At 47.3% G+C, this 27,941-nt stretch overlaps 1 protein-coding gene across 4 annotated transcripts in view; it reads right to left on the reverse strand.

Moving 5' to 3' along the window:
- Positions 1 to 27,941, reverse strand: part of ITGA7 (integrin subunit alpha 7) — a 169,190-nt gene that overhangs the window by 132,630 nt on the left and 8,619 nt on the right. The window contains exon 1 of one of the 4 annotated variants that reach the window (XM_029594686.1): positions 26,650 to 26,733. The exons of the other annotated variants lie outside the window; for them this stretch is intronic. Coding sequence (XP_029450546.1) covers positions 26,650 to 26,714 — 65 coding nt within the window. The 5' untranslated portion in view covers positions 26,715 to 26,733. Of the gene's footprint in view, positions 1 to 26,649; positions 26,734 to 27,941 lie in introns of those variants that run through there. 4 annotated transcript variants of the gene reach the window in all.

The raw sequence follows: 27,941 nt of genomic DNA on the forward strand, positions 1-27,941 counted from the left end.
CATGTCTGCAGCGCAAGTCTCCAGAAGGCCCCTTGTTATTAATTCTGAGGTATGTTCCTGAATCCAAGTTCCGAGTCTTGAATCCTGAGTCTTGAATCTTGTTCCCAGTCTTCGGAGTACCTTGTACCTGCTTCCGATCATGCCCAAGACTCAAGCCAGAACCTGCTCCGCTTCAGCGTGATCCGCGACCAGTCATAGGCGGCTGTGTAGGGCGCACTGCAGTGCAGTACTCACCCTGTATAAATGCCTGAATCTTCCAAGTATCCTGGATCCTTATCCGAGTCTTCCAAGTTCCATGAATCCTTGTCCAAGTCTTCCAAATATCCTGAAACCTCGTCTGAGCCTTCTAAGTTCCTTGAATCCTTGTCTCATCTGAGTCTTTCAAGTTCCATGTATCCTCGTCTGAGTTTCCAAGTTCCTGAGTTCCAGGTCTCATCTTGTTCCTGCCCTCAGCCTCTGTCTGGCCTCACGTACTCGTCGTTCCCAAGCGGCAGGTCCAGAAGGGCTACCGAGTGGCCGGAGGGCTACTTTTGGGATCAGCATTGCGTAGCTGGGTCTCACCTGTGCGTGCAACTCCAGTGGAGGGCTGAGCCTGCCTTGTTCCAGTTCCAAATGTTCCAAGTCTTGATCCTGGTCCAGCCTTGTTCCAGCTCCAGCCTGTGCCTGAACGCTCTCACCTCCCACGGTGTGTGTCTTGGGGCTCCTCCCTGAGCCGCGCCGTGGCCCAAAGGCTCACAATCTCTCTGAGCAAGCGACCGCACCTCCATGCTCGCAACACCAAAATGGGATTCTTCTTTGGTTCCGACATGGAATCTGCACCAGAACACCCAGCTTCTGCAAGGTCTGGGAAATCAGAGCCGGCAGTTCATCTCTATGAAAGAACTGTAACATGGTCCAATACGTTCCAGTCCTGGAGGAATTTAACCCATCCTCCAGGGAATCAGGATCAGCCTTATCATCCGTGCCTTCCGGATTCCTGACGGGAATACTCACAGCAAACCGAGGCATGCCCTGGCGTTGAACCATAGGCGTGGAAGAGGAAAGGGCCACCGACTGGATTAGGTAAAGCGGAGGACTGTGCCTGAAAAAAGGATTGTAAACCTTGAAAACACTCCACCCAAAGAAATGCAGCCAGATCCAGGCCAAACCCAGAAGGAACTAGAGCGGAGCCCACTGAACTGCCATCTCCTGTGGAAGAGCCAGTCAAGGGAGTACCAAGGTCTGGTGAACCTCCGGACAAAGCCATCCCTAAACCTTTTTCAGGATGGGAGGACCCTGGCTTAGCAAAATCAGAGGAAGACAACTCTCCCTAAGTCCAAACAGCGCTGTCACCGGTTAGAAGCCACGTCAGGTTGAGAAGCCCAGATATGACCAGGCAACACAGAGAAAGGCGCTTATGCTTCTTGTTCACCGGCAGCATTGTGGCAGTGAATGTGTATCCAAACAGCTCGTGCTCAAATTTATGCGCACAAAAATTAGGTGCCTTCCAAAAAAATAAGTGCTGTTCAAATCACACGCACACTTTGTGTGCAGGCTCTTGAACAAATCAGCAGCTTTAAAAAGTTGTGAGTGCAAAAGGCGTGCTCAAACTGCACCCATAGTGCTTACACAGAGCTGACATACTGCGCACACTGACATCCTATAGAGGGCAGAAACACACAGAAGCATGTGAAAAGCGCCACTGCGGCCTACCATGCGGTGCGCAGACAAGAAGCCTAACTGTGGGGCCTAGCCCACCGGGGGCTGCTCAACTCGCCAGGCTGCCCAGTTCCCCTAACCCCACTGCTGAGCACGGGGACCGGAGGAAGTTCTAAAACCCCTCTAACTGTCTCTATTTCGGAAGGTAAAACATTTTTCCATCCTCTTTTTGTTCAAAAACTTACCGGAGCTCAGTGCTTACCGGCTGAATACAAAGACTGTCTCCGGCTGCGGGGGGAGAGGGCATCTGTCATCTCCACCGCACTTGCCCTCCTGCACCCACTGCCTTTCAGCTGTACAAGCAGCTAAGTCCACACCGGGAACCGGCTACCAGACCAAGGCACACCTCTGAGGGACCATGGAAATCACCTCAGGAATTCTCAACTGGGGGAGGGACCTTTAGGCATCACCACAGGAGAGCAGGGCTTGCATTCCTCAATTTAAAATTCTCCTTCCAAAATTTACAGCAATCCCCATAGGGAGATGCACATGTGCCATCTGCTGGAAATTTAGAATACTGGCAGGCTGGGGTCACTGCAGGGTTATATTTATAATGTGACGTCAGCTTGCTCTGTCTCCGTCTGCTGGCAGGAGAGCATAACCCACTGGTCCTGAGTCCATCTGTCTACATGCTAGGAAATACAGATTTTAAGTCCCATGCCTGCAGCACTCGTCAGGCTGTTACCTACACTTATTTACTTTTGCTCTTGATGAAGTGTAAGTCTGAAGAAAACTCGTTTTAGACCTAAAATGAGTGGGTAAGGGGTCTGGGTAGATTGGGGGGGGGCGTGTAGGCTGAAGAACCAGAGGGGTCTAGAAGACATAGAGATAGACTGGGTCAACTGGCTATTTCCTTCACACGCGCATGTTTTAAAATCTGCCTAGCTGTGCGCGTTAAAGCTTACAAATTCCTAAGGAGATACATGAAGAACATTTCCTCGCATAACCATTTAAAATTAGGATTATATATACTGCTTTAGGTGTATTTTAATCATCTGTGCACAACTATGTGGATGATTTAAAATTCCAGCATAGGTGGGCATACGGTGTGCCCGTTTTAAAGTTACCATCCCTATTTGTGGCCTTTGCGGAACTGTGAAATCCAAGTACACTACATCTAACGCTCGTCCTTGATCCAGCTCTCTAATCACCCAATCAAAGAAATTGATCAGATTTGTCGGACAAGATTTACCTCTGATAAAACCTCCTGCTGCCTCAGGTCATGCAATCCATTGGATTTCAGAAACTGCACCATCCGCTGTTAGCATTGCTTCCCATTAATTTGCACACCACAGAGATTAGACTAACCAAGTTATAGTTCCCAGCCTCCTCCTTTCTACTTTTGTAAATAGGAACCACATCTGCCTATTTCCAGTCCTCCAGAAGTACTCCTGACTTTAAAGAAGCATTGAAATGGTCAGAACTTCGCCAAATTCCCTCAAAGCTCGAGTGGGTTTATAAGCGCGCAGCATAGCATTACTCCAAGGGAATGTGTTTAAACTCAGGAGCTTGTGTATTAACATAGCTAATTTGTATTTTATTCTCCACGGGACTAGTAAACCAGTGGAGAGAACAAAGCACTGGTGTAATGTGTTCTGTTAAGACATTGACAGCATAGCGCTGTACAAACTGCAGAGCGCGGAGTGCATTTGATGGTAAACCAGGAAAACAGAATTGCAATAATCCACGTGTGTGAGGATAAGAGATTGAAGTACAGTGTGAAAGCTAGATGAACACAAAAAAGGTTTTAACCATTTAAACATGCGTATTTTATACTACGCTATATGCTCGCATTAAAAGACTTGCATCCATAATAATGCCTAAAATACAGACTTGAGTTGCAAGTAAAATACTATGAGCTTCAAGAACAAAAGTAGATGGAGCATCATCCAGAGGAAAACCGACTTAAAATTATGATCTCACTTTTTTTCTATATTTAATGTGATCCTATTTGCTTTTTTTTTTTTTTGACAGCTGTCACATGCTGAGCAGAGGAATTCAATGCATTATCCACAAGGACTCCAAAGTCCTTTTCTTGGGTGGTGACTCCCAATACAGAACCCAGCATTGTGAACTTGTCGCTGGGATTATTTTTCTCTACGTGCATCACTTTGCACTTTTCAAAGTTAAATTTCACCTGCCGTTCAGTTGCCCAGTTCCCTAGTCTCACGAGGTCCTTCTGCAGTTCCTGCTGCTGATTTAACAACTTTGAATAATTTTGTCCATCTGCAATCCTGATCCCCTCACTCGTCATTCCCTTTTCCAGATTATTAATGAATATGTTAAACAGCACTGATCCTAGTGCAGATCCCGGGGACATCCCACTAGTTACCGCTCTTCATTGGGAAGACTTGACTATTTAATCCTGCCTCTCAGGTCAAAGTAAGTAAGCCAGTTGTGCACAAAATAGCAATGGAAAAACATGTGTCAAAGGTTGTTGACTGGCCTGATGGCTCAGACACAAATGCATACAGCAGCACTGCCCCTCATATCAACACTCAGTCAGAAGTGGTGCTGTACACTGATATGTGCAAAGTCATGGATTTGATTCCCAGTGCAGGTCGTTTGCACCTGGATCGGTCTGTGAAGAACTAAAAAAAACCCAATGGATCCCAACCTGGAGTCCATAAGACCAGCCCAGGGGATCTGAAAGGATGCACGAAGCTGGGCTGCTGCTACCTGTGATTAGTTGAGCTACTGCCACAGGCCAGGAGAGTGAGAATGGGGGGGGCCTTACTGCTGTCCTGGAAATTTCTCCCCGCAGGCCAGGAGGAAGAGCGACAGAGAAGGGCAGCCCTTGAATTGTAAACCCCGCTGCTGCACTGCGAGGATATGGGGAAAGAGAGGGCAAGTGCGGCTCTCGGACCCTTCACCGGCCACTGCTGCGCACTGAGCAAAGCAGGGCGATCACAGGGGGTGAGAGGCATTTCCTGCTACTGCCATGTGCTCTGTCACTGTCCTGACGGAGAAAGAAGAGGAGAGCCGCACGAAAAAAAAAAAAAAAGAGTAGCATGACCAGAGAGGAAGAAAGGAGGAAATGGAGCAAGCAGTATGAGAGAAGACAGAGGAGAGAAGGAATGAAACAGGAACGAAGGAAGAAAAGGAGGATAAAGAGGGCAAGGGGAAATCCATGACTGACCTGGTTTTAGGGGAGGAGGAGGAGTAGACGGCAGCCCTTCAGGGAAAAAAAGAAGGCCATCGGAGATGGGGGGGAGAAAGAAGAAGAGGACCCCCAGGAATCATGCTGAACCAGAGGGAGAGGGAGAAGGATCAGGAGGGAGAGATAAAGGAGCGCCACGATCCAGGAGGGAAGAAGGGAGAGATGGCCACAAGAGATCAAGGAGGGAGGAAGAGGCAACAGCCGGTGTGGCTGTGACATTAAACAGAGCTCCGTCATTTAGAGAGATCTCATGACCCTTCTTCCTTTTGAAAACCAGGCTATTTTGCTTTTTCTAAGATATACATTTTGTGACTGTCACCTTATGCGTTTGTAAGAAACATAAAAGAAAATGAAGTATAAAAGACAAGCAGGCTAAAAGGGGGAGTCAGTTTTCAGGGAGGGCCATTTTCAAAACGTTTTATGTGGGTTAAGCACCTGTGTGACGAGGGCTCTCGGTCCGTCACTAATAAAACTTTCCCTAAAGTATATTTTACTAAGCTGAGGGTAGGAGGAGGAGCTGTGGATGTTGGAATCCCTCCCATGGCTTTAAACCCACCTTCTTGGAGGGCAGGCAACTATGGGGGGGTTATATAGATCCTGGGAGCATGCCCAGTGGGTTAGAGGGGAAGGAAGAGGCTGGAGATCATCTCTTGTTCTCTGAGTTGGGGGATCAAGGAGAAAGAGAAGAAAGGAGCGGAGATTCATCCTGAGCAGTGGTTCTCAAACTTTTTTCTGGTCGGGATGCACCTGATAGATGATGCTCACATGAGTGACACTCCGAACACGTGACCATCCTGGGGCAAAAATTTAAACACATCCACAGGAATCCCACAACCCCTAAGGACAGGTGTATTGTAGAACTAGAATATTTCCCTGAACAACTCACCATAAAAAAAAAAAAAAGATTCTGATATTGGTATCATTTCAGTATCAAAAAAAACAAACAAACCTTTCTCTACTACCAGGCACATTGTAAAATACAAAACCTGAAAAAAAAATGCTCAGTACATGAATAGCAAACCTGCCATACCATAACAGCACTAACTCCAAGGATTCAAACAGCAATAGCCCTACCAATGAAAAGGCAAGCAGTGCACCACCAATGTATGTCCTATTGAGAAAACACAACAAATAAGACTGATACAAATGCCTACATGCTAATAAAATACCTCACCTCAGTCACACACCCAGAACAGGCCTTCACCAAATACAGACTAAAAGATCACAAATTACAAATATGGAGGCAAAAACTGGAATGGAAATCCCAAAAAGCCACTCTGCATGCAGTGCAAAACAGTAGAAATAGAAACAGAAATATATTTTCTCCTACACTAAGCAAAGTGCAAAGTTAGAAGAAATGCACATTCCCCAAACTGACATCTTATGGCTTTTGCATCCTATCACTCCCCCTCCATGCTCCCATCATCCCTCATTTCTCCCAGTTATTCCATTCCAATCATCCCCTCACACATCCCTCTCTCCCCTGCTCAACTCTCCCTACCCCCTTCCTCCCCCTCTCCGTCCAACTACCCTGACTCCCTGTTTCCCCACCCCTTCCTGCTCAACAGCCCCCCACATTCCCTCTCGCTTCCACCCCCCTGCCCAGCATCTCCAGCCCTCTTTGCCCCAACCCCCATAGGGTGAAGAGAGCATCAGGCAGCATCACTTCCAGGCCCAGCGGTGGAAGATAAAGTTAGTGTTCCATCGGACCCAGAAGAACGGGAGTTGGCAATATCTCGCTTTGATCTGGGTGAATGGGGAAACAGCCTCCCACTGAGCCAGGAAGAGGAGAAGGAAGCAAGACTAGCCTCTCATCAGGCCTGGTAAAGGAGGAAGCCAACCAACTCCCATCTGGACTGACGAGGAGAGATCAGCTGCCTCCTGGCCCTGCGCCCCCCCCCCCCCCCCCCGGACCTTGTGACAAAGTAGTGTGTCCCGACACACCTGTTGAGAACCACGGATCTAGAGTCTCAACCTAGGAGAAGAAATTTTACTGTTGGAGATCTTGGCATTTTTTCCAGTCTCGCTGAGGACTGGGGATCGGAGATCTTTCTTAGCCCAAGTGCCAGTCAAGCAGGGCTGGAGAGAATTCTAGAGGCTTTGGAATAGAAGAATCCAGAGCCTCAACCTTTGGATAATTGGATTCCAGTTTGACGGTTGAAGTTTTGGGATCCCTTGTTACTGGTGGATGTTGGCGCTATAGCCTAGCTATCCCACCCTCACTGGTGAGGATATTTTCCATCAGGATGAAGGTGCAAAAGCAGGAAGGGAAGTGAATTGAAGGATGGACAGAAAAACCATTTGTTTCTCTGTTGATCATTGGAGGTACGTTGATTCTTATTTTTGTCATCTTGGCTTGGATCCTCTTTAAGTTACAGTAAACACTATCGTTTATTTGAACACCAGCTACAGACTCCAGTGTTTTCCTTTTGAGATTACCCCAGCGTGGACTTACTAGGGCAGTGATGGCCAACCTTTTGAGCTCAGTGTGTCAAAATTCATAAAAAAACCGAGCATAACTCGGGTGGTGTGTCACTTCTAGAAAAATCCATAATTGTGATATTTGTAGCTCTAATTAATAACAAGTTATAATTTTAATATATGTACTGTATTTATTAATAAAGCAAAAACAAATAATTCTTTACCTTGCCTGCTTAGTGACTTTTTTGTTGCTGAATTTCGTCAGCTAAATCTTCAATTAAAACACTCTCTCCCCCTCCACCCCCCCCCCCCTCCCACACAAACTCTTACTCCCCTGGATTTTCTCATACACACTCATGCTCTCACACTCACTGGCTCCCTCACATACACACAAACACACACACCCAGGCAGGCTCCCATTCATTTTCACACCACTCCCGCTCCATCCTCCAGGCAGGCACCAATTCATTGTCACACACACAGACCCCCAGGCAGGCACCAATTCATTCTCATACACACAGACCCCCAGGCAGGCACCTATGCATTCACACACACACAGACCCCCAGGCAGAGTCCCATTCACACACTAACGGCAGACCCCCCTCTCTTTTGCCAGCAACCTCGGAACCTCTCTCATTCCTCTGCTGCCACTGTCACTGCTGCCACATGACTATTGGGGATGTTACTATTCTTGCACATTCCCAAAGATTACATGTGCCAATCACTAAAAATATATATTTTTTTTTTAACCTTTGCTGTCTGATCTTAGTTTTCTAATTGATTGGTCACAGGCTTTTTTTTTCCACCTTCCCTTTCTTATTTTTTCCACCTTCCCTTTATTTATTTTTTTTTTGCCAATTCCTTTTATATTGTCTTTTTTTCTGTTTCTTTTCTCTCCATCTTCTTCCCTCAAACACACAGTCAGGTTCTCATTCTCACATGCATTTCTCTCTCTCACACACACACACACAGTCTCTCACTGGCACATGCTGTCTGACTTTCACACACACAGGCTCTCTCTCACTCCCATATGCTGTCTTGCTCAAGCACATGCTGTCTCATGCTGTCTCTGCAAACATTCACTCTCAAACACAATCTCTCAACTCGTCTCATACACGCACACACACACACCCTCTACAGACCCTCAGCCTCTCTCACCTCTGGGCCGCCTCGTCGCGGGTCGCCGCAGGATTGGCTCTGCAGCGGCCCTGATCTTCTCGGGCCGCGGCGGCCCTGCTACCGGGCTTCTTCCTCTTCTCAGGCTGCTGCGACTTGGGTGGGATTCGCGGCGGCCCATAAGCTCAAGTGCTACTCCTCTTCTGCGCGTGCTGATGCTTCTCTCCTTCCTGCCCACGCGGCTCCGGCAACGTTTACTTCCGGGCCGCACAGGCAGGAAGGAGGAGGGGCATCAGCGCGTTTAAATGCGATCCCTATCTGCCTGTCGTTGCGCCGCATGAGCCTCTCTGCACCCGGGGGCAATGGGGGGGAGATACTAAACTAATTTTAAAGGGTCGGCGCAGCCACTAAAAAAAAAAAAATAAAGGCTCGGCACAGCAGGAAAAAAAAAAAAGGCTCGGCACAGCCAAAAAAAAAAAATCCCGATAGTCCATGAAATGCTGCGCGTGTCAGCAAACACGTCTCGGCGTGTCACCTCTGACACGCGTGTCATAGGTTAGCCATCACTGTACTAGGGGATGGATGGACCTTAGTGTGAATTCTGGTTTCTCCCTGTTTTCATGTTGGCTTCCCTGCTCTTATTCTTTACTATTTGGCACTTCCCGGAAATATTTGATCTAGGGTGTGACGTGTTCAAGGAGATTGTGATCGACAGTGCCAGGGGCCCCAGTCGAGGAGCCTTCCTCTCCATCCGGACTTCAACCTGGACCCGTAGCACCCCTAGTTACAGATAACGCACCACAACGGGGTACCCGCTACCCCTGTAAACAGGCCCTTTTGAAAATTACTGCTCCCCGCCACTGAGAGTAAAATAACCTACATAACAGCCTGCATACTGTTACCTACAGAGAAAAAAAAACGGAGTAAGCCTAGGCTGGGGGAGGGAAAGTCCAGGCAGGGACTTACTTTTGAAGTCCTTGTGCACGCTTTCACGCATGTACTTTGCACACGCTTCAAATCAAATAAATGTACACAACTGCAAAAGTGCCGGCTTCCCCCCCCCCCCCCCCACCAGCCTGAGTTTTTGACAGAAACTCCAAGGACAGGTTCCCTTTGCAAATGAGATTGCAGATCTGCAGGTACAGGTGCGGGATGCCAGTGGCCAGTAGTTGGTGTTCCACCTTCAGGCAGCAAAAACACTGCACGGAGCAGCAGTAGCCACAGAGGCATTCACGGAGCGGGATGCCAGTGGCCAGTGGTTTGTGTTCCACCTTCACGGAGCGGAAGAATGGAGGGCTGCCATCTCCAAAAAAACCCCCAAACAAACAAAACAGAGGTGGGTAAGAGTATGGGGCAGGGGTGTGGCCGCTTGTTGCTGCGGTTGCTACCCCTGATTGAGCTGGATGTTCACTGGGATGCGGATACGGCGCTGCTCTCTGCATTGGTGGAGGGGTGGAAGGGTATTGGGGCCGGAGGGTGCTGGAAGCCAATAGTGACGGGTGGAAGGGAGAAAAAAAGGGGGGGGCGGGGGGGGAAGATTAAAAAAAAATGGATAAACTGCGTAGCTTGCTGGGTAGACTGGATGGGCCGTTTGGTCTTCTTCTGCCGTCATTTCTATGTTTCTATGATTTTCCGCCAGGTCACGCTGAGCTGCCAGCCTGGAACGTTTCTGAACTTGCTTCCTGTTCCCCATTGCAGCTGGAATGGGAAGTGGAGGCCACTTGTTGGCTTCATCCAATTCCTTCAACTATGAGTGCAATTTTTAAACCACTTTGGAAATTTCTTTTCTTACGTATTCAGGTTAGGTCAGTAAGCATTAGTTAATATTAAGTTTTATATATTATGAATGATTCTGGAGTGCGGGTCATTTACTTCTTTTGTCATGACATGCGTGGGGGGGGGGGGTCCGCAAACGTTTTTTTTTTTGAGGCTGAAAAGGGGGTCCTCGCCACTGAAAGGTTGGGAGCTCCTGAACTAAGATAAATAGGAGAGGGGGAAAAAAAATGAGCGACAGCATGTTCTGAATAGCACGAGATACAAGAAAAAAAAGCCAAAAAGGCTGGCAGGCCAAAAGGGCCGTGGGAGCAGTCGGCAGATCATCGCCCCTTAGACAGAAAAGATAAAAAAGCTGCCTGGCATTCGGGTGCAGGCAGCTCCCACACTTTCCTAGAAAGCTCTGGAAAAGCCCAGCACAAGACAGGGTCACATAACCCATCCACGCAACACAGTTCCACCTGCTCGTCGTCAGGGAGAGACACTGAAGCAGAGTAAAGGAGGGAGGCATCTGAAGCGTTTGCCACAATAAGACATCATCGTGGAGAGAGCGCGGCCTAGATAGTTCTAAATAAACAAGTAATCAAATGGTAGAAAATGAGCCACAGATTAAAGGGAATGTATTTCTTGCAATGAAAACTGAATGAATCAATCCCAGAGATAATCATGCACGGCAGCAGGGAACTGAAAAACAGCATTGCTGCTACGCAGAAAAAGCCGATCCCACCCCAAAGCAAAATCTCCACACAGAGGAAACAGGGCTTTTACCAGCCAAGCTGTCTGGGGACATGCACTCTGCTCCCCGCACTCACACACACACAGGATCAGCCATTTATCTTTACCTTTTACAGCAGAGACAGCATTTACAAAGCCTGAATAATTAAAACAGAGAAGCTCTGCAGAAAGGGGGGCAAGATGTTAACAACGAGAGATAGTCATGCCATACGGCAACCACAGACGGCCGTACAGAGCCCCCGTGAGAGCACCCAGTCAGAGATCTGCACCCCAAACAGAGAGCCATGTGAAACCCCCCCGCCACAGCATCCACAGACAGAGCCGCCCCCCCGGCGGTCCTTGCGTCAGCGGCATCCACGCAGACTGCCACCTGGAACCACTGAAACAGCGCCAGCCGCAGCCCCCCGCGTCAGCACCCCACCCAGAGAGAGACAGGCCGATGGATCCCTTGCATTGGCACCCAACACAGAAAGCCATGTGGACCCCCCCTGTGTCAGGACCCACACTAAAGGCCACACATTTGGTCCTCATCTTTTATTTAAGTGGTTCCCAGTGAACATCCTCCTGCATTCTTAGGGCGGGGCAGGGGGTTCCACTGGGCTCTTTTTGTGGGCCAGAGAACGGTGTGGGGCACTGTCAGGAGCAGCAGAACACCTTTTCGGTTGGGAGGGGGGCGGGGGCCAAACAAACCAATCTCCACCCTTGCTCCCCACGTTCCCTATTTGCTGATGCTGTGTGGGGCAAAACGTTGGTAGGGCCACAGCCCCAGTGGCCTACGCCATTCCGCTGCCTAAGGACACTGTGGTCAGTGGAAACCCCATGGAAATGCCCACAGAGGGCCACATGTCCAGCTCAGACCTAAAGATGCATGCAGAATGCCCTGGCTGTGACTATGCGAGTTTTATGGGGAATCGTTTAAATAAAAGATGAGGCGAGATGGTTGTAAAGATAATATGAACTCTCAGTATATGCGGGAAGCAAAATAAACGGTCTTGGAACATCTGCACTTGATAGGTGCAGGATGTGAGCCAGGCAGACCGTTAATGATCATGAGCCCATAAATCCTGCAGAGAATAAGCCTGAACTCACAGCTGGGAGAGGGCAGAAAGAAGAGCAAGAATGCTGGCAGAGAGCTCTCCTGGCATATCCATTACTGCGAAGCACCCAGGAAGAGAAACTGGTACACCCAGATTGAGGGGATCCTGAAAGGGCAAAAAGTGAGAAATCCCCTACAGGCAGCATTCTTGCACTATTCCCTACAGCACCCCTTGCTGGGATAGGTAGGAATTGTCAGCCCCCCATGCCCCCACAACCAGTGCCCCTGCACCATTCCCTACAGCGCCTCCTGCTGGGAAAGGCTGGGACTGCAGGAGCTATGAGCTTCCCCCATAGCCAGCGCTCCTGCACCGTTCCCTCCAGTACCTCCTATTGGGAGAGACTGGGACTGCAGGAGCTATGAGCTTCCAACACAGCCAGCGCTCCTGCACCATTCCCTACCGTGCCTCCTGCTGGGACTGCAGGAGCTGTCAACCCCCCAGTCACCCGCAGCCACTGCTTCTGCACCACTTCCTACAGCGCCTCCTGTTGGGAGAGGCTGGGACTGCAGGAGCTGTGAGCTTCCAACACAGCCAGCGCTCCTGCACCATTCCCTACAGCACCTCCTGCTGGGAGAGGCTGGAAACCGCAGGAGCTGTGAGCTCCTGACACAGACAATGCTCCTGTACCATTCCCTGTAGTGCCCTCTGCAAAGATAGAAAATGGGAATAGAATCACAGGATGAAAAGTAAATCTCCATTTCTCTTTTCTTGCCTTTCATTTAGTTCCAACCTACTATACCAGCTACTGACTGGATCAGGGGCAAAAGAGAGGGAATGAGTAGAATGGAAGAAAAATCACAAAACAGAATTCTGGGGCCGATGCAATTAGCCGAAGGTTGTAACTGTGTGCTGAAAGTCAGCACATGGTCTCTTAATACACGTGCTACAAGATTTCTTAAACTCCTGATGCAGTAATGCTATCTTAACGAATCGGGTGTTAAATATGCATGCAAACCCAAAAATGTGCAGAAAGAAAATACATAGCACACAGAGAAGCATAATTTAGGCACATAAGATATGATGTGCACAAAAAATTCTTTCTACACAGAAAGCATTTTTGGGCACATAAATCACATTTCGTTTGCACAGAAAACACAGCTTCCGCCCATAGACTAACATTAGCCCTGGAAACTTTACTCCACCTTGGACTAGGAGTTAAGATTCCAGCGCTAAGAAAACAAAAGGTAAACCAGTGCACCTCTTTGCATGGGGGAGTGATAGCTAAAGCCTTCATTAGTAGGAGATATGCATGAGGGTTGCTAACCTCTATGCACATTGTTATGCCCACTTTTTTTTTTGCGCACAAAAAATATGCACGCAACTGCAGGTTAAACTGCCGCGTGCGCCTTATTAGGACACCCATCTAGGGTTAAAAGAATCCTTCAGTCACACTCACTGAGAGTCCAGTCTAGCAAAGGAAAGGAGGCAGGGCACTGTCACTGCATGCGAGACTCGGGGCTCTTCTCATGCCTTCAGAATCCAGCCGGTAGCTCTTTCTAAAGCTGTTTATTTAGAACACAGTGGGGCCGATGTAATAAGCTGCGGTAGACCTGCCGCAGGTTTTTGCGCATGGTATTATGCACGCTTTTCCGCACTTTTGCGTGTACGTAATAACGTGGTTAGCGCAGAAAAAACGCCGCACAAATTTGCTCAAATGTGCTGGCATTAGTGGGTATTTTTAAGTGGGTTTTTTAGTACCTGGGTGAAGGCAGGAGTTAAGTTTTTATGTGCCTGTCTGGAGGTTGAAAAATTAAGCGGCAGAAACCAGAAGAGAGGTTGGAGGGGGAATAGGCACATGTCAGAAATGCTGGATGCTTTTGTAGCCCCTTCCCAAATCTCTGCTGCATTTCCCCTGCTCACCGGTATCCGCCATTCCTGTACATATCCAGATCGGTCCAGACTCCGGGGTTTTAATCCACCATTATAGATCCCACATGGTCAGTGACAGATCAAGAAGGGGTTAGACATTGCTCCACCCACCTTCAGTCCTAATCCTGGACTACTAACTCACTACTCTCTTATGAAAGAGGGAGGCTTTCAACTGAGAATCAATCATGGGCCACTACATTAATGCGGTTTTATGAGCTGTTTATTGCATAGGGCCTTCAGCGCGTGTTGTACCACACATATCTGTGCAGACATTTGTTTTGCATGGATTTTCGGCACGTATCTCGTTTGCATGCTGTCCCCGAATTACATCCTGCGGAGGCACCTGCTTCTGCCATACACACTAAAAACAAAAATACATGCTAAAAAATAGCAATTTCCCACGGGTCTTATTACATCAGCCCCAAAGAGAGAAATTAACCGATTATACAAACAGTAAAACAGAGCAGAGGAGAGCACTGATCCCAAACAAAAAGAGATGATTGCATATGCCGTGAACTCCCCCACAGCCAGTGCTCCTGCACCATTCCCTCACAGCACCTCCTGCTGGAGAGGCTGGAACTACAGGAGCTGTGAGCTCCCCTCCCAGACAATGTTCCGTGCCATTCCCTACAGTGCTTTCCGGTGAGAGGTCCTGAGACTCTGAGCTGTGAACTCCCCCACAGCTAATGTCCCTTTTCCATAATGAAACTTCTGCTGGGAGGGAGGAAGAGAGGGAGAGCCATGTGCTCAGACATAGTAGCAGAGCTGGTAAAAATAAACTGGAATTCTCTTCAAATAACTCAGTCAGTCTGCATGACCAAAAAAGGAGGGCTGGTGAAATCTTTCTGTGAGTGCCTCTATCATCCGCTGAAGAGAGGAGTAAGGGTACTTGGCTGACTGGAAGGGTCAGACCCAAACACGGATGGGAGAGGGACAGCATCAAGCAGGAACAGGACAAGAGGCCTCATCCTGAGACGCAAAGAAGCCACGAGTTTCCTCTGAAAGCTTTACCGCACTATTTATTTATATATTTATTTATTTTTAAAGATTTCTATACTGTCTTTCACAAATAAAATTTGACCAAGACGGTTTACAAATATCAGAATAAAGTCAGATAAAATAAAAAATCAAATAAAAATCAAAGACATCCAATTAAATAAAATAAACAATAAAAAAATACAAATAATGAAATAAAAAAGAGTAAAGCAAAGTTAAGGAAAAAAAATACAATGTAAACTTTATGCCCTAATTCTACCTAATATATTCTTAGGTTAAGTAGTTAACTATGCTAAGCTTCTTACAAAAGCAGAGTAAAGTCAGAAATTTTAAAATAAAACTAGGTTTCCCAACACTTTTTTATATGGTTTATAGCAATATGAATCGATGGATAATCACAGAAATAATATATGAGATCTCAAAATGATTTCATTTCTTCATATACTGCAAAAGCTACTTTGACTAGGTATGTTTTTACCGATTTTTTGAATTCTTTGTGGTTAGTAATTTGTCTTAACGCATTGGGGAGCGAATTCCAAAGTAAAGCTCTGTCTCCTCTCTTCTCCCCAAAGAAAACAAATACAGGACCAGAAACACGGTTTAAAGATATGCGCTGCCTTGGATGGGCATCAGTTTCTGACTTGGGACTGTGGTTGGGACTGGGGGTCTGAGAAGTACGTGGGGGTGGTAGAGGATCTCAAATGTGTGAGGGCTAGGATTGAGGATCTCGGATGTATGTGTGTGGGGGAGGCATGAGGGAGAGACGCGTTGAAGAATATGGGGAGGGGGAGTGGTGGAGGAGGGGTGCTGGGGAATGGACTGGAGGATGCTGTCTGTGTAGGGCTGGAGCTGAGAATCTTGCATTCACAGATGAGTTGGGTGTATCCTGCCCACATGTGAGGGACTGAAACTGGGAATCCCAGATGTGCACAAAGGACCTCAGAAGGATGCGAAGAAGGGACTGGGGCTGAGGGATTTTAGATTTGCATACGCGGCATTATGGTTGCGTAGGCAAGTATTTTCTCCAGAAAACAGAAGAAAAAGTAGGAGTGGCATGGACCTTAAGTGCCTGTCCGTAAGGATAAGCAAAAACAAATGCATCCTCTGCATACTATAAAAAAATGAATTAAACTTTGACAAAAGAACTAAGGGAGCAGTGTAGACAGTCCTTCCCATACATAGCGCGTGCACACAATTGATTACACACAGTTGCATTATTAGAAGCTGAAGGAATAACGAGGGTAACTTTCAAACTCCATGCAGCTCCATATACGCGTGCACATGGCCGCACGGAGATCTATGATAAACCCGTGTAGATCAGATAACATGCATATGATAAAATATGCGTCTCTCTCTACCCCGCAACATCCGCGCGTGTGGAGGCTTACGGGCAATGCGTTGAAAGTGAGTGTTTCAAGGCATCGATCAACGCGTACTTTTCCTCCCTCTTTTTAAAATATACACGCGCATATTTTACGCGCAAAAGCAATGTCGAGCTTACTCGCGCGAATCCCAATGTGCACGCAGAAGTCGGCCAATTTTAAAACATTGGTGCATAAATGAAATGAATCAGATTACCAAGTAGGCCACCGGTTCGCCCAAGTCTTTCTCCAGGTTATCGAGACCTTCCTGGTTCTTCAGCCTGAATCCCCCCCTCCGGTTCACCCAGACCTCCCACCCAGCTAATAGCAGACAAGAAACAAATTTGATATCAGTTAGGCACGATAATTAGCAAGTAAGTTGCCGAATGTGCCGGCGTCTCTTATAAAACCAGAGCTTACACGAAGATCTGTTGGCCTCGCCCCAGAACAGCACCTTTTCTCCCTGTACATACGTGCACATGAAACCTAAAGTGCACGCAATATTTTCAACATTTAGACATGTATATGCTAATTTTACGCGCGCAAGTGCTTTGAAAATTCACCCCACTGTGTGTGCACGCCTACGTCAATAAAGAGGGAACGTGTGACTGAAATATACATGCAGACGCAGGTAGGTGGACAGATGCCCGGGCACATGCTCTGGCAGACAGATGTACGGGCATGCACTCAGGTAGACAGAGAACAGGCAGGCACTTTTCCCAGTTAATCCCTTGCCAAGAAGTGGGATGAAAACATGAGGGCCTTGTACTGCATGTGGGATGGCTGCAGACAAACGCTTCATTCTCTTCGGATCTCGGCTCCCAGCTAGTAACTCCCACTATGGACGGGCAGATTCCTGGAATTCCCTCGAGCTCTCGACGTGGTATTTGAACACATTCAAATCTCTTCCACGTTCAGGGTGAAGTCACTGGGACCAAGTACCAGGGCTGAGAAGCCAGAGCGTGCCATTCCCCCCTCTCACCCCAGAAAAGGTGAACACAGACCAGCAACAGACACTGCCTTAAACAGTGTGTGGAGGTCCATGTGCAGTCACTGTCCGGCTAGCAAAGTTAGACAGATAAACTTATCTAGCTAACTACAGAGGTATATTCAGTACTGCAGCCGCATCATTGAATATAGCCAGCTAACTTTATCCGGCTAACTCAGCTCCGCCCCAGAACGCCCCTAACTTACTGGCTAAATTCTTTTGCATATGGACCTCCTGCTGACCTTAGCAGGGCACTGGCAGGAGCAAGCTCACAACACAAGATTCCCAAATGACAATGTGACAAAGTTGGTGAGCGTGAAAGAAGTTCGGAGGTCCATCGAGCCACGGCCTTCTTCTGATGGCCTAACAGTTCTCTCCTACGTGATGATCCGGGGAAAGAAGGAAGGGAGGGAGGGGGAAAACTCCCCCACAGAGGGCGATCAGCTGGGAACAGCTGGATTCACGCATGTAGCCGTCGCATCGTGCCCAGCAAGTATCTTTTGCACTAAAAACACGTCGAATTTACTTGGAAATTGATTTAGTGACCTAGCCATAACTACGGCTGCTGGCAAAATATTCCATAATTTGACCACTGTAAGTGAAAAAGAAACCTCTTCCTTTCAAGGCAGCCATATGTGTTCCTGGGAAAGCAGCCGCCCCCCTCCATCTCGAGAGCTTGTAGCTTGTGACAGCTTTAGACCGGTCAAGAAGACTGAGTATTCTCTTCTTACCAAGCTCAGTCTGAATTGTGAAGCTGAGGATGGTTCTTTTGGCTGAAACTGTAAGACATGGTGGGGACCATTGGGGGCACAAAATCATTTGGACCCTGGCCAAACTGGAAGAAATAAACTGATGATTAAAAACAAAGAGCCAACAAAAATGATTATAGTGTATGGGCTTTTGAGACCTCACAGATCTCGTCTTCAGATGTCTCAAACATCTTTTTGGCAGGTCTTTAAAAGATATGAACCTTTGAAGACAGTGAAATTGATTACCCCTTTATCTGCCTCTTGTTTTGCCTGTAGCATTTCTCTGGAAGCGGGGACTCCAAGCTTGCACTGCTCTGCTGAGAACAACACATACTGGGACAGGCATGGCACTGCCGTGGGGCAGCTCACCCTCTCCCGACAGCTGTTTCCTCAGCAGATACGAGATGCCAGAGTGTGAATAATACGCTAATAGCATGAGAGGCAGGAGCCGAGGGATGAAACTGAACCCCTCAGCTGGGACAGCATGATCCGGGAAGCGGATTTAATGGTGATTCCCAGCCCATGACCTCATGGTTACTCAAGCCCGATGGCACACTCCTGCCATTGATCTGCCTGTGCCCTGTTGGAGGGATGCAGATTCCGCAGCGGTGCATCAAGAGAGGGAAAACCCCATCTGTGGATGCGACAGTGCACTGACTCTGTCTCGCCCCGCAGGCTCCAGTGCTTTGGAGACAAGATTAGCAGCATGCATAGAGCTTTTGCAGAGTCAGACCATCTTCCCCAGAGAGCTGATCCTTTGACCAGCGAGGGGGACACAATCGCTGGCGGGAAGAGGGAAAGGCCCTGGGTCATGTCTCCTCTCCGTCACTACTGCCAGGGCTCAGTCCCATGGCAGAGGAGGTGCGTTTGGGTTGTGGAAGGGGATGCTAGCTGTAAGCCCAAGGGAGGGGAGGGTGATACTTCCACACACAAAAAGCTTCCTTTCCTCATCCATTCTCTTTTGTCCTGAATGATGACTGGGGATATTCTGTAAGGGGAAAAAAAAAAACAAACGGGGGGAGGGGAGGGCTTCATAGCAGAGAGATCCAGGCCTAACCAAGGTTGAAAGATCACCTCTGGCTGTTCTGTTATTGGGTTCAGGCCAGAGCACAGCTAGGGTTTCAGCAGAGGCTGTTCATCTTGCTTTAGGTCATTAGGGTCAAATCTAATGCAGATCTGATTCCTATCCGGCATAAGCATTCATAGGATGTGATTCCTGAGGGACGGGACCACGGCGCATCCATCTGTCTCCATACATAAAAGCTCTCCCTCCATTTTATTTGTTTTCCTTAGAGCAGTGTTCTTCACTGTACGGCCTGGAAGCCAGTGGCAGCTCCCAAGGACCCTAATGGCAGCTCCCTATCTTCCCCCCCCCCCCAATATACACTCTCCTTCCATCTTCTCCAGAATGTTTTTCTGGCATTGTGCAGCTCTCACTGAGTTTGAGCTGTGCAGTGCCCGAACTCTGTCGTGCCGTTCTGACGACGCAGGAGTTCGGGCACTGCGCAGCTCAAACTCCCTGAGAGGCATGCAGTGCCAGAAGAAAACAAAATAGCTATTCTGGAGGTGGCATTGACAACAAGCCTCTGGAGATGCAAGGGAGGATTAACAAACTGGGGGGGCAAGCTGACTTGGAGGGGATTGGGATGGAGACAGAATGGCAGAGGCTGACTGGTGGGAGAGGGGGAGGGGAAGAGATAATGTAAGAGAGATGGGCTGAGGAGGAGAGTGTGTGTGTCTATGCGTGGATTGGGGAGATGGACTGAGGGGGAGAGGGGGAGTGTGTGTGTGTATATTGGGGAGATGGACTGAGAGGGAAAGACAGTGTGTGGGGGCAAGGGGACTGAGGGGGGGAGAGAATGTGTGTGTTGGGGAGATGGGCTGAGGGGGGAGAGAGTGTGTGTGTGGGGGGAGATGGGCTGAGGGGGGGGGGGAGAGAGTGTGTGTGTTGGGGAGATGGGCTGAGGGGGAGAGTGTGAGTGTGTGTGTATATATATTGGGGAGATGTACTGAGGGGGAAGGACAGTGTGTAGGGAGGCGAGGGGGCTGGGGGGGAGAGAGTGAGTGTGTGAGTATGTGAGTGTGTGTGTGTGTGTGTGTGTATTGGGGAGATGTACTGAGGGGGAGAGACAGTGTGTAGGGAGGCAAGGGGGCTGGGGGGAGAGTGTGTGTTGGGGAGATGGGCTGAAGGGGAGAGTGTGAGTGTGTGTGTGTATATTGGGGAGATGGACTGAGAGGGAAAGACAGTGTGTGGGGGGGGCAAGGGGACTGAGGGGGAAGAGAGAATGTGTGTGTTGGGGAGATGGGCTGAGGGGGGGGAGAGAGTGTGTGTGTGTTGGGGATATGGACTGAGGGGCAAAGAGTGTGTGTGTTGGGGAGATGGGCTGAGGGGGAGAGTGTGAGTGTGTATATTGGGAAGATGGACTGAGGGGGAAAGACAGTGTGTGGGGGGGTGAGGGGGCTGAGGGGGGAGAGAGTATGTGTGTGTGTGTGTTGGGGAGATGGACTGAGAGGGAGAGATTTGTAGTTCGGTTTATTCTGATAAACCAAACTACAAATCCCAGGAAGCTGTGCGACTGGAAAGGGACATGGACAAACAGCCCTGCACCTGGAGCCTCCTAAGGCAGAACAGTGAGGAGACAGAGGGGGGAACAGGAAATTTCTCCCTTCATAGGCCAAAGACAAATGAGGCCTTCACCAGCCTGACCCGAGGCATCCTCCTTTTGCTCTTCCGGTTTTTTTTTAAACAGTGCCCACAGCATGCACAGTGACCAGATCAGTTATGTCAGGCCCAGGATACTCTTAAGTGCCCAGCACATCACACCTGTATAGCAGATGACAGAAGTGCCTTCCCCAGAGGGCTTATCCTTCTTAGCAGACAGCCTTTGTGCTGCCACTTCTTCCTCCCACACTGCTGGCCCCAGACGCTGAGCATTCCTTTGCTCGGCTGGCACAGGGAAAGCTGCCCCCCCCCCCCCCCCCCCAGGCCCTCTGGATTTGGATTTGCTCCCATCCACTGTTCTTGTTTTGGGCTGCTAAAGAATGTGAGCACGTTCCTTTGTGTTTTGTCTTGGGAAAGGGAGAGGGGAATCTGGCTGTGGTAAGTGATGAGTTTTCAGCTCTCAAAGTTCCCTGTGAGGGAGTCACTGTCCTCCAGATAACAAAATGTGGAAAAAAAAAAAAAGAAAACCAAAACAAAGCACTCAAAATCAGAGAGAAAGAGCAAAAACAGCAGGTCTTTGTGTAATGCAAACAGTGAAAGCAAGCTTTACTCAGTCTGACATTTACCACTAATGCTTTATTTATTCTCAGTCTGTGAGTCTGAAGTAAGTGTTATTAATGCTCTGCACATCAGAGCAGCCTCCAGCAGTAAAAGTGATTTCGGAAGAAAGAGATCTTCAGGTTTCCCGGATGAAGCTCTCTTATGTGCTTCACAGCGCTTAAGCCGCACGGTTTACTGCTTACAATCTCTTTTCTTACGCATAAGGTCACTGCACAGTAAAACCGGGCCGCAGAAGCTGCGACACCATTCACCACACATCTTTACTGCCCGCTGCTGGCCCAGCTCTTCGGAGAATCAGCCTGAGCTTTGCATCCCCAGCTCACACTTTTTTTTTTTTTTTAGTCATATTTTTATTGACTGCTGAAAGCAAATGTAGCCGTACAAGCGGTATAAACAGTCACAATTTTACGAAAGTATACAACAATCTCTCATTCTAAAAGAAACACAAAATGTCCAAAAGGAAGCTTCTGGAACGGCTCAGTGAAACAGCACGTTCAGGCTGGAAAGAACAAATAGAATGCTAGAAAGCACAACAATAGCAACGAGTAGATTGTATTCAACCCCTTCCCACCCTTCCCCTAGGACATCGAAAAACAAATAATGATATAAATAAATAAAGATGCAAACACTGTGATACTAGAGGCACCCAGAGTAATCAATTGGAGGTATCTAATTGTAAAAGGCTCAATGGAATGACACAGAAAAACAGGTTATATAGTAGGCATATCGTTGAGAATAAGGCTCCGCGCCAGGGGAGACAAAGTAGAGAGGTAAATCTCCCCAGCAGTTATAAAAGATACGCTGTGGAAGAAACCATTCTGTATTAGTTATATATTTGGCTAGTAGACAGGTCTGATGGATCAAGTTCCTCAATTGGGTTAAGGTGAGGGGCTCTGGGGAAATCCATTTCTACAAGAGACATTTTTTTAGCGAGTACTATCACCAATCGGAACAACCACTTGGCATGTTGAGTCCGAAAAGGTATACCTCTACTATCATCCCACAAAAAAACATTAAGGTGGAATGCAAAAGAGGTCCCACAATGAGCCAGCAGATAACGATGGACCGCATGCCAAAACAAGCTAATGCGAGGGCAGGACCAGAATTGGTGACCAAGCGTGCTATGGGGAGCGTTACACTTAGGCGAGCAATAGGACTATTTTGCTCGCTTGCGCTGCTGCCATATAAAACCAGTGTAGAAATTTGAACTGCACCTCTTGAAGAAGTGTCAGTAAGGACAAAGACTGGGCTCATAGAAAGCATTGCCGGTAATATGGAGTAGTTAATAAAGTACCCAATTCTCTATTCCATCCCTCTATCTGAGTGTTCCAGCTAGGAAGAGATTGAAACTTACCCAGAAGGCGATACCAAAAAGAAAGTCTATGTCGAGTCGGGTCATCCATGTCTAAAAAATCTGAAAGGAGTTCCCAAGCATGGTCATGGGAATCCGGCAGCTGTAGCGAGTGAATAATATAGTGACGGATTTGTAAGTAAGCGTAAAAATGTTGGGAGGGAAGATCATACTTTTCTTGTAATGTTGCAAAAGAATGGATATGATTAAAATCATCTACCAGATGCACCAAAGCTTTGATGCCCCGCGTGTCCCATATTCCAAAAATCTGGTCACGCAGACCTGGGGGAAAGTCAATATTCCCTACTAATGGCAAAAAATGAGTGGTACTATGGGAAAACTGAAAGCGCCTGCAGGCCCAACGCCAAGCTACATACATGGGTTTTATCAACACATTGTGTCTAAGATGAACAGGGAGGAGTCAAGATGTTTTATGTAAAATGTAAGCAAGACGTAGCGGCTTAGTCTGTAAGTGTTTGATTGCTAAGGGAGTATAATAAGAAGTATTCATAAGTCAATCTGCCACATGACAAAGTTGACAGGCCACATTGTAAGACCTAAAGTCAGGTAGCCCCCAACCCCCGTGTTTCTGGGGGAAACGGAGGAGCTTGAAAGCGATACGAGACTTCCTCCCTGTCCAGAGTAATTTACGCACCTGGGCGTCCAACTCCCGCAGCTCACCCCTTGACCAGTAAATGGGGAGCAACTGCATGGCATACAACCATTGAGGGAGAACCATCATTTTATACAATGCAATCCTACCCATCAAAGTCAGCGGCAGATTCTGCCACCTTTGTATCAAAACATTCGTTCTTTGCAAAATAGCCCTGAAATTTAAAGGTTGTATTAAAACCGGTAGCCGAGGGATAAGGACACCCAAATACTTGAGATGGTGAGTAGCACGTGGGATGGGAAAGTCAACAGGTAGCCAAAAGTGGGCACTCGGCTTTGTAAGCATTATGACCAATTTCCCCAAGTTTAACTTGAAACCCGCTAGGGAGCCATAAAGAGATATTTCATTCATTAACGCCTCCCAGGAAGACTGCGAAGAAGTAAGATGCACTAGTAGATCATCTGCAAAAGCCACTAATTTGTAGGGGGCTGGTTCACCAGGCCTAGGGGAGATGCCTTGAATTATGCGGTTACTACGGATATGTTTAAGTAGAGGCTCCAGTGTGAGAACAAAAAGAAGGGGGGAGAGGGGACAACCTTGGCGAGTGCCTCTGGTAATAGAGAAAGACGGCATAAGAGAACCATTAACCAAGATCGAGACCACCGGTTGAAAATATAAGGCCTGAACAGCCGACCGAAAAAACCCAGAGATGCCCAACGTATCTAAGACAGCAAACATAAATGGCCAACCCATCCTATCAAAGGCCTTTAATTAATGAGGAGAGATGGAATATCCTGCCAATGGCAAGTCTCAAGAGAGGACAAAATTTTCCGCACATTGGTAGAAGAGCTCCTGTCTTTTACAAAGCCCACCTGGTCTTCATGGATGAGGGTCGGAAGGAATCGAGACAAACAGTTAGCCATAATCTTCGCCAACAACTTAATATCAAAATTTAAAAGCGAGATGGGTCTATAGGACTCAGGTTGAGTCGGGTCTTTATGTTCCTTGGGTATAACGGTAATATAGGCCTGGTTGCAATAAAAAGCGAAGTTGGATGAGCAATTTTTTTTATTTATTATTTTATTTAAATCTTTTCTATACCGTCGTTAAGGTGGGTACCGTCACAACGGTTTACAATAAGGCACATAAAGTAATGATACTAAAATCTGTCAGTATACATAGGTGCCATAAGGTTCGGTAACACAGTTTGTGATCAATGTTAATTGATAAATGTGATAATTCATGTCTGGGTCTCTGTCTATCATTTTCGAGTATAACACTAGTTTTATAATTGTAACTTATTGTTTAGTGATGGGCTATCTATTAAAAACTACACACTTAGTGAATACTGTAGTGTGTGTGGGTGGTCAATTGTCTGTACCTTGCACTTCCCTGGCTTCTATTCTCCCTTATCTTTTTGAAAAGCTTGTTTAAAGAGCCAGGTTTTTAAATTTTTTCTAAAGGCTTTGCTGTCTCTTTGTAATCTTAACTCCAAGGGCATGGAGTTCCATAGTATGGGTCTTAGCAATAAGATCATTAAGCATATCTACTAGTGGTAATACAATATGAGGGAGGAGAACTTTGTAAAAATCAGCGGGATATCCATCCGGGCCTGGAGCCTTTAAAGTTTTGGCTTTATTAACTACAAGCTGAATTTCTTGGGGTTGGATAGGATGGTTAAGAATGCCTAGCTGAGTCTCTGACAGAGTAGGCAGCCCAGCATTAGTCAAATAGTCACCTAAGGCCACTGAATCAACTGGGTCTGCTTGGTATAGGGTTTGATAATAATGACGAAAGACCTCCCCCATTTCCCTATCTGTATTGACAAACTTGCCCTGGGAGGTATGCATCGTCGCTATGTGGGCTTTAGTTCCCCAATTTTTAGTCATGTTTGCTAATAACTTTCCCGACTTATTACCATAATGGTAATACTTGGCTTTAAAATAAAAGGCAGATTTCTGGGCCCTCGAATGTAATAAAGAATTTAGTTCATGCATTATGGTGTGTAAGGAGGATCTAGTGGCTCATATCTTCGCTTGGCGATCCGCAATTGAGTTTCCAATTGGCGAATCTGCTGCAAGCAGGCTTTATTTCTACGGGCGGTATAAGCTATAAGATCACCTCTAAGAACAGCTTTCGCTGTCTCCCAAAACAACAAGGGCTGGGAGGTATGTTGAGCATTGTTAGTGGCACAGGTTTCCCAGTGCTGTGCAAGAAAAGTACGAAAAGATGTATCGCCATAGAGACGACGGGGAAACCACCAGAGATGCGGAGAGTCAAGAGAAGTTCCCACTAGGTAGTCCACAAACACCATAGTATGGTCCGTGATTTCTAAAGGGCCTAAGTCAGCTCGAAGTATCTGGGCAAAATCACAATCTTGAACCAAAACGTAGTCAGTCCGAGACCCTGTACCATGGGCTCTGGAGATATGTGTATATTCTAGATCATTGGGATGGAGTGTCCTCCATGTATCCAATAAGCTAAGAGCATGACAAATCATGGAGACTCCTTTCGTAGGGGCATCCCCAGGTCCTGCCTTCTTGGTAGTTCTATCTTCCTTGGAGTCTAACACACAATTAAAGTCACCGCCCAGGAGGAGGTGACCTTTAGTGTTGGCTGCTATCAAAGTGATCAGGCGAGCAAAAAAACTATGGTTATACACATTTGGAGCATATATGTTGCAGATAGTGAAATCCCAGCCATGAAGTTGCCCAATTAAAAGGAGGTAAAGACCTTCAGGATCAGCCAGAACTTGCTCCATTTTGAAAGGAAGTTGTTTACCAATCAAAATGGAGACCCCTGCCGTCTTAGAGGAACTTTGTGCCGAATACACTTGGTTAACCCCCAAACGGCAGAGCTTTTGGTGTTCCAACTCATCCAATTTAGTTTCCTGTAAAAGAGCAATATGAATCTGGTGTCTCTGGAGAGATTGTAAAATTTTAAACCATTTTATGACAGAGCCAATTCCTGAGACATTCCATGAACCAAAACGAATTACTGACTGTGACATAGTATCATCAGACATAGAGAAACAAAGAGACAGAAAACAAAATACTCAGCAAAGACTCGGGTCTCCCAGCCTAAACCCAAGTCCATCAAGGGTGCCATATAAATAAAAGAACCAATGAACCCGGTGAGAGAAAAATCCAATGTCCTGTATCCCTACCCCACCCCCTATCCCATCCCACCATACCCCATCCCCCAAGACATCATCCCATTCTCTTCCCATAGAGAATGCACTTCCTTCCGCATGGAGCACTCCCTCCCTCCAAAAGAGACAGATGAGAAGAAGAAAGTAGGAGAAAGGTAGGGGAAAAAAAAGAAAGAAGACAAACGAAGAAAGAGAGAGAGAGAGAAAAAGAAGAAGAAGAGATTTAAAAAAACCCAAAACTAGTCCGTGTCCAATCCCATGTCCAAAGAAATATGAATGGCTCCCTACCTGAATAGATAAAAGTAAATCAGAAGCCAGCAGTCAGGTTCACTAGGAACCATAGGATCGCACATGTCAACCCACACAAGGAGGCGAACCTAAAAAAAAAGGTGTATCCAAAAATAAAGACTATAGTCAAAGAAGGCAATACATGGAGAACTGGTCGGTCGCATATTTAAAAAAAAAAACAACAACCTGATAACAGCCCCGTATCACCATCCAGGACGCCGAGAGGAAAGTCGGTACTATTTCCCATTGCCTCCAGAGTCAGGGACAAGATTTATCAAGAGATAACAAAAAGCAAGGCTGTCCCTTATAGCAAAAAAGAACATGTGAACATCCAACAGTGAGAAAACTGTTTGCGCCATAACTCCCATTCAAATACAGGATGAAGAAAATCGCCAGTAAATAAATCTAGGAGCATTATCATACAATCGGTCTTAGCGCATTCAAAAATAGGAGTGAGAATACTCATCCAGAAAGTCAGCTCAGTCTCCCGGCGGCAGTTCCAGAGTATTCACAAATTGGGTCGCTGCATCCACTAATTCAAAATTCCGAGATTCATTCTGCCAAGTAATGCGCAGCCGGGCTGCAAATTGAAGAATGAAGGCTATTTTGTGGCAGGCTAACTTTGTGCAAAGAGGGACAAATGCTTTGCATCACCAATGCAGAATAATCCTGGAAAATTAAGATGGCGTGGCCGTCATATTCAATCACTCGTTTCTTTCAATAGGCGGCCAGAATCTCCATTTTATACGCCGAATTCAGGAGTTTCGATATGACCGGTCTCGGTCGAGGAGCATTGGTTTGCTTCTGACCTAGCCTGTGCGCTCTTTCTATTCTAAGTGCACCATGTCACTCCGTCAGGTCAAGGGCTCAGGGAAGCCAGGTCTCCATGAGGGCCGCCGGCTCACCGTCCTTCAGGGTTTCGGGGAAGACGATGAATCTTAAATTTCCCCTCCTCGACCTGTTCTCCAGATCATCGAGCTTTGTAGCTTGCTTCTCATTTTATGCCTGTAAATCCACAAGCTGCTCTTCTAGGTGAGTAATCCGACCTTCAACTGTCGAGATACGAGATTCCGCTTCATGCAGACGAGTCGAGGAGTCTGTCAAGAGCTGGCTCATGGTTTCGAATTTTTGATAGAGCTTATCAAATTTTTCATCAAGTGCTGCAACCACAGCCTCTACCATCTCGGTTACCTTCCCATCTCGGGTCTCGGGAGATGAGGGAGAGCCAGTTGCCGGTGCCATCTTTAGCTCCGTTTGGCGGTATTTGTCTGGGCCCAGCGCTGCAGTTTCGC

The sequence above is a fragment of the Rhinatrema bivittatum genome, chromosome 3 (assembly GCF_901001135.1).
Source record: "Rhinatrema bivittatum chromosome 3, aRhiBiv1.1, whole genome shotgun sequence".
Lineage (NCBI taxonomy): Eukaryota > Metazoa > Chordata > Amphibia > Gymnophiona > Rhinatrematidae > Rhinatrema > Rhinatrema bivittatum.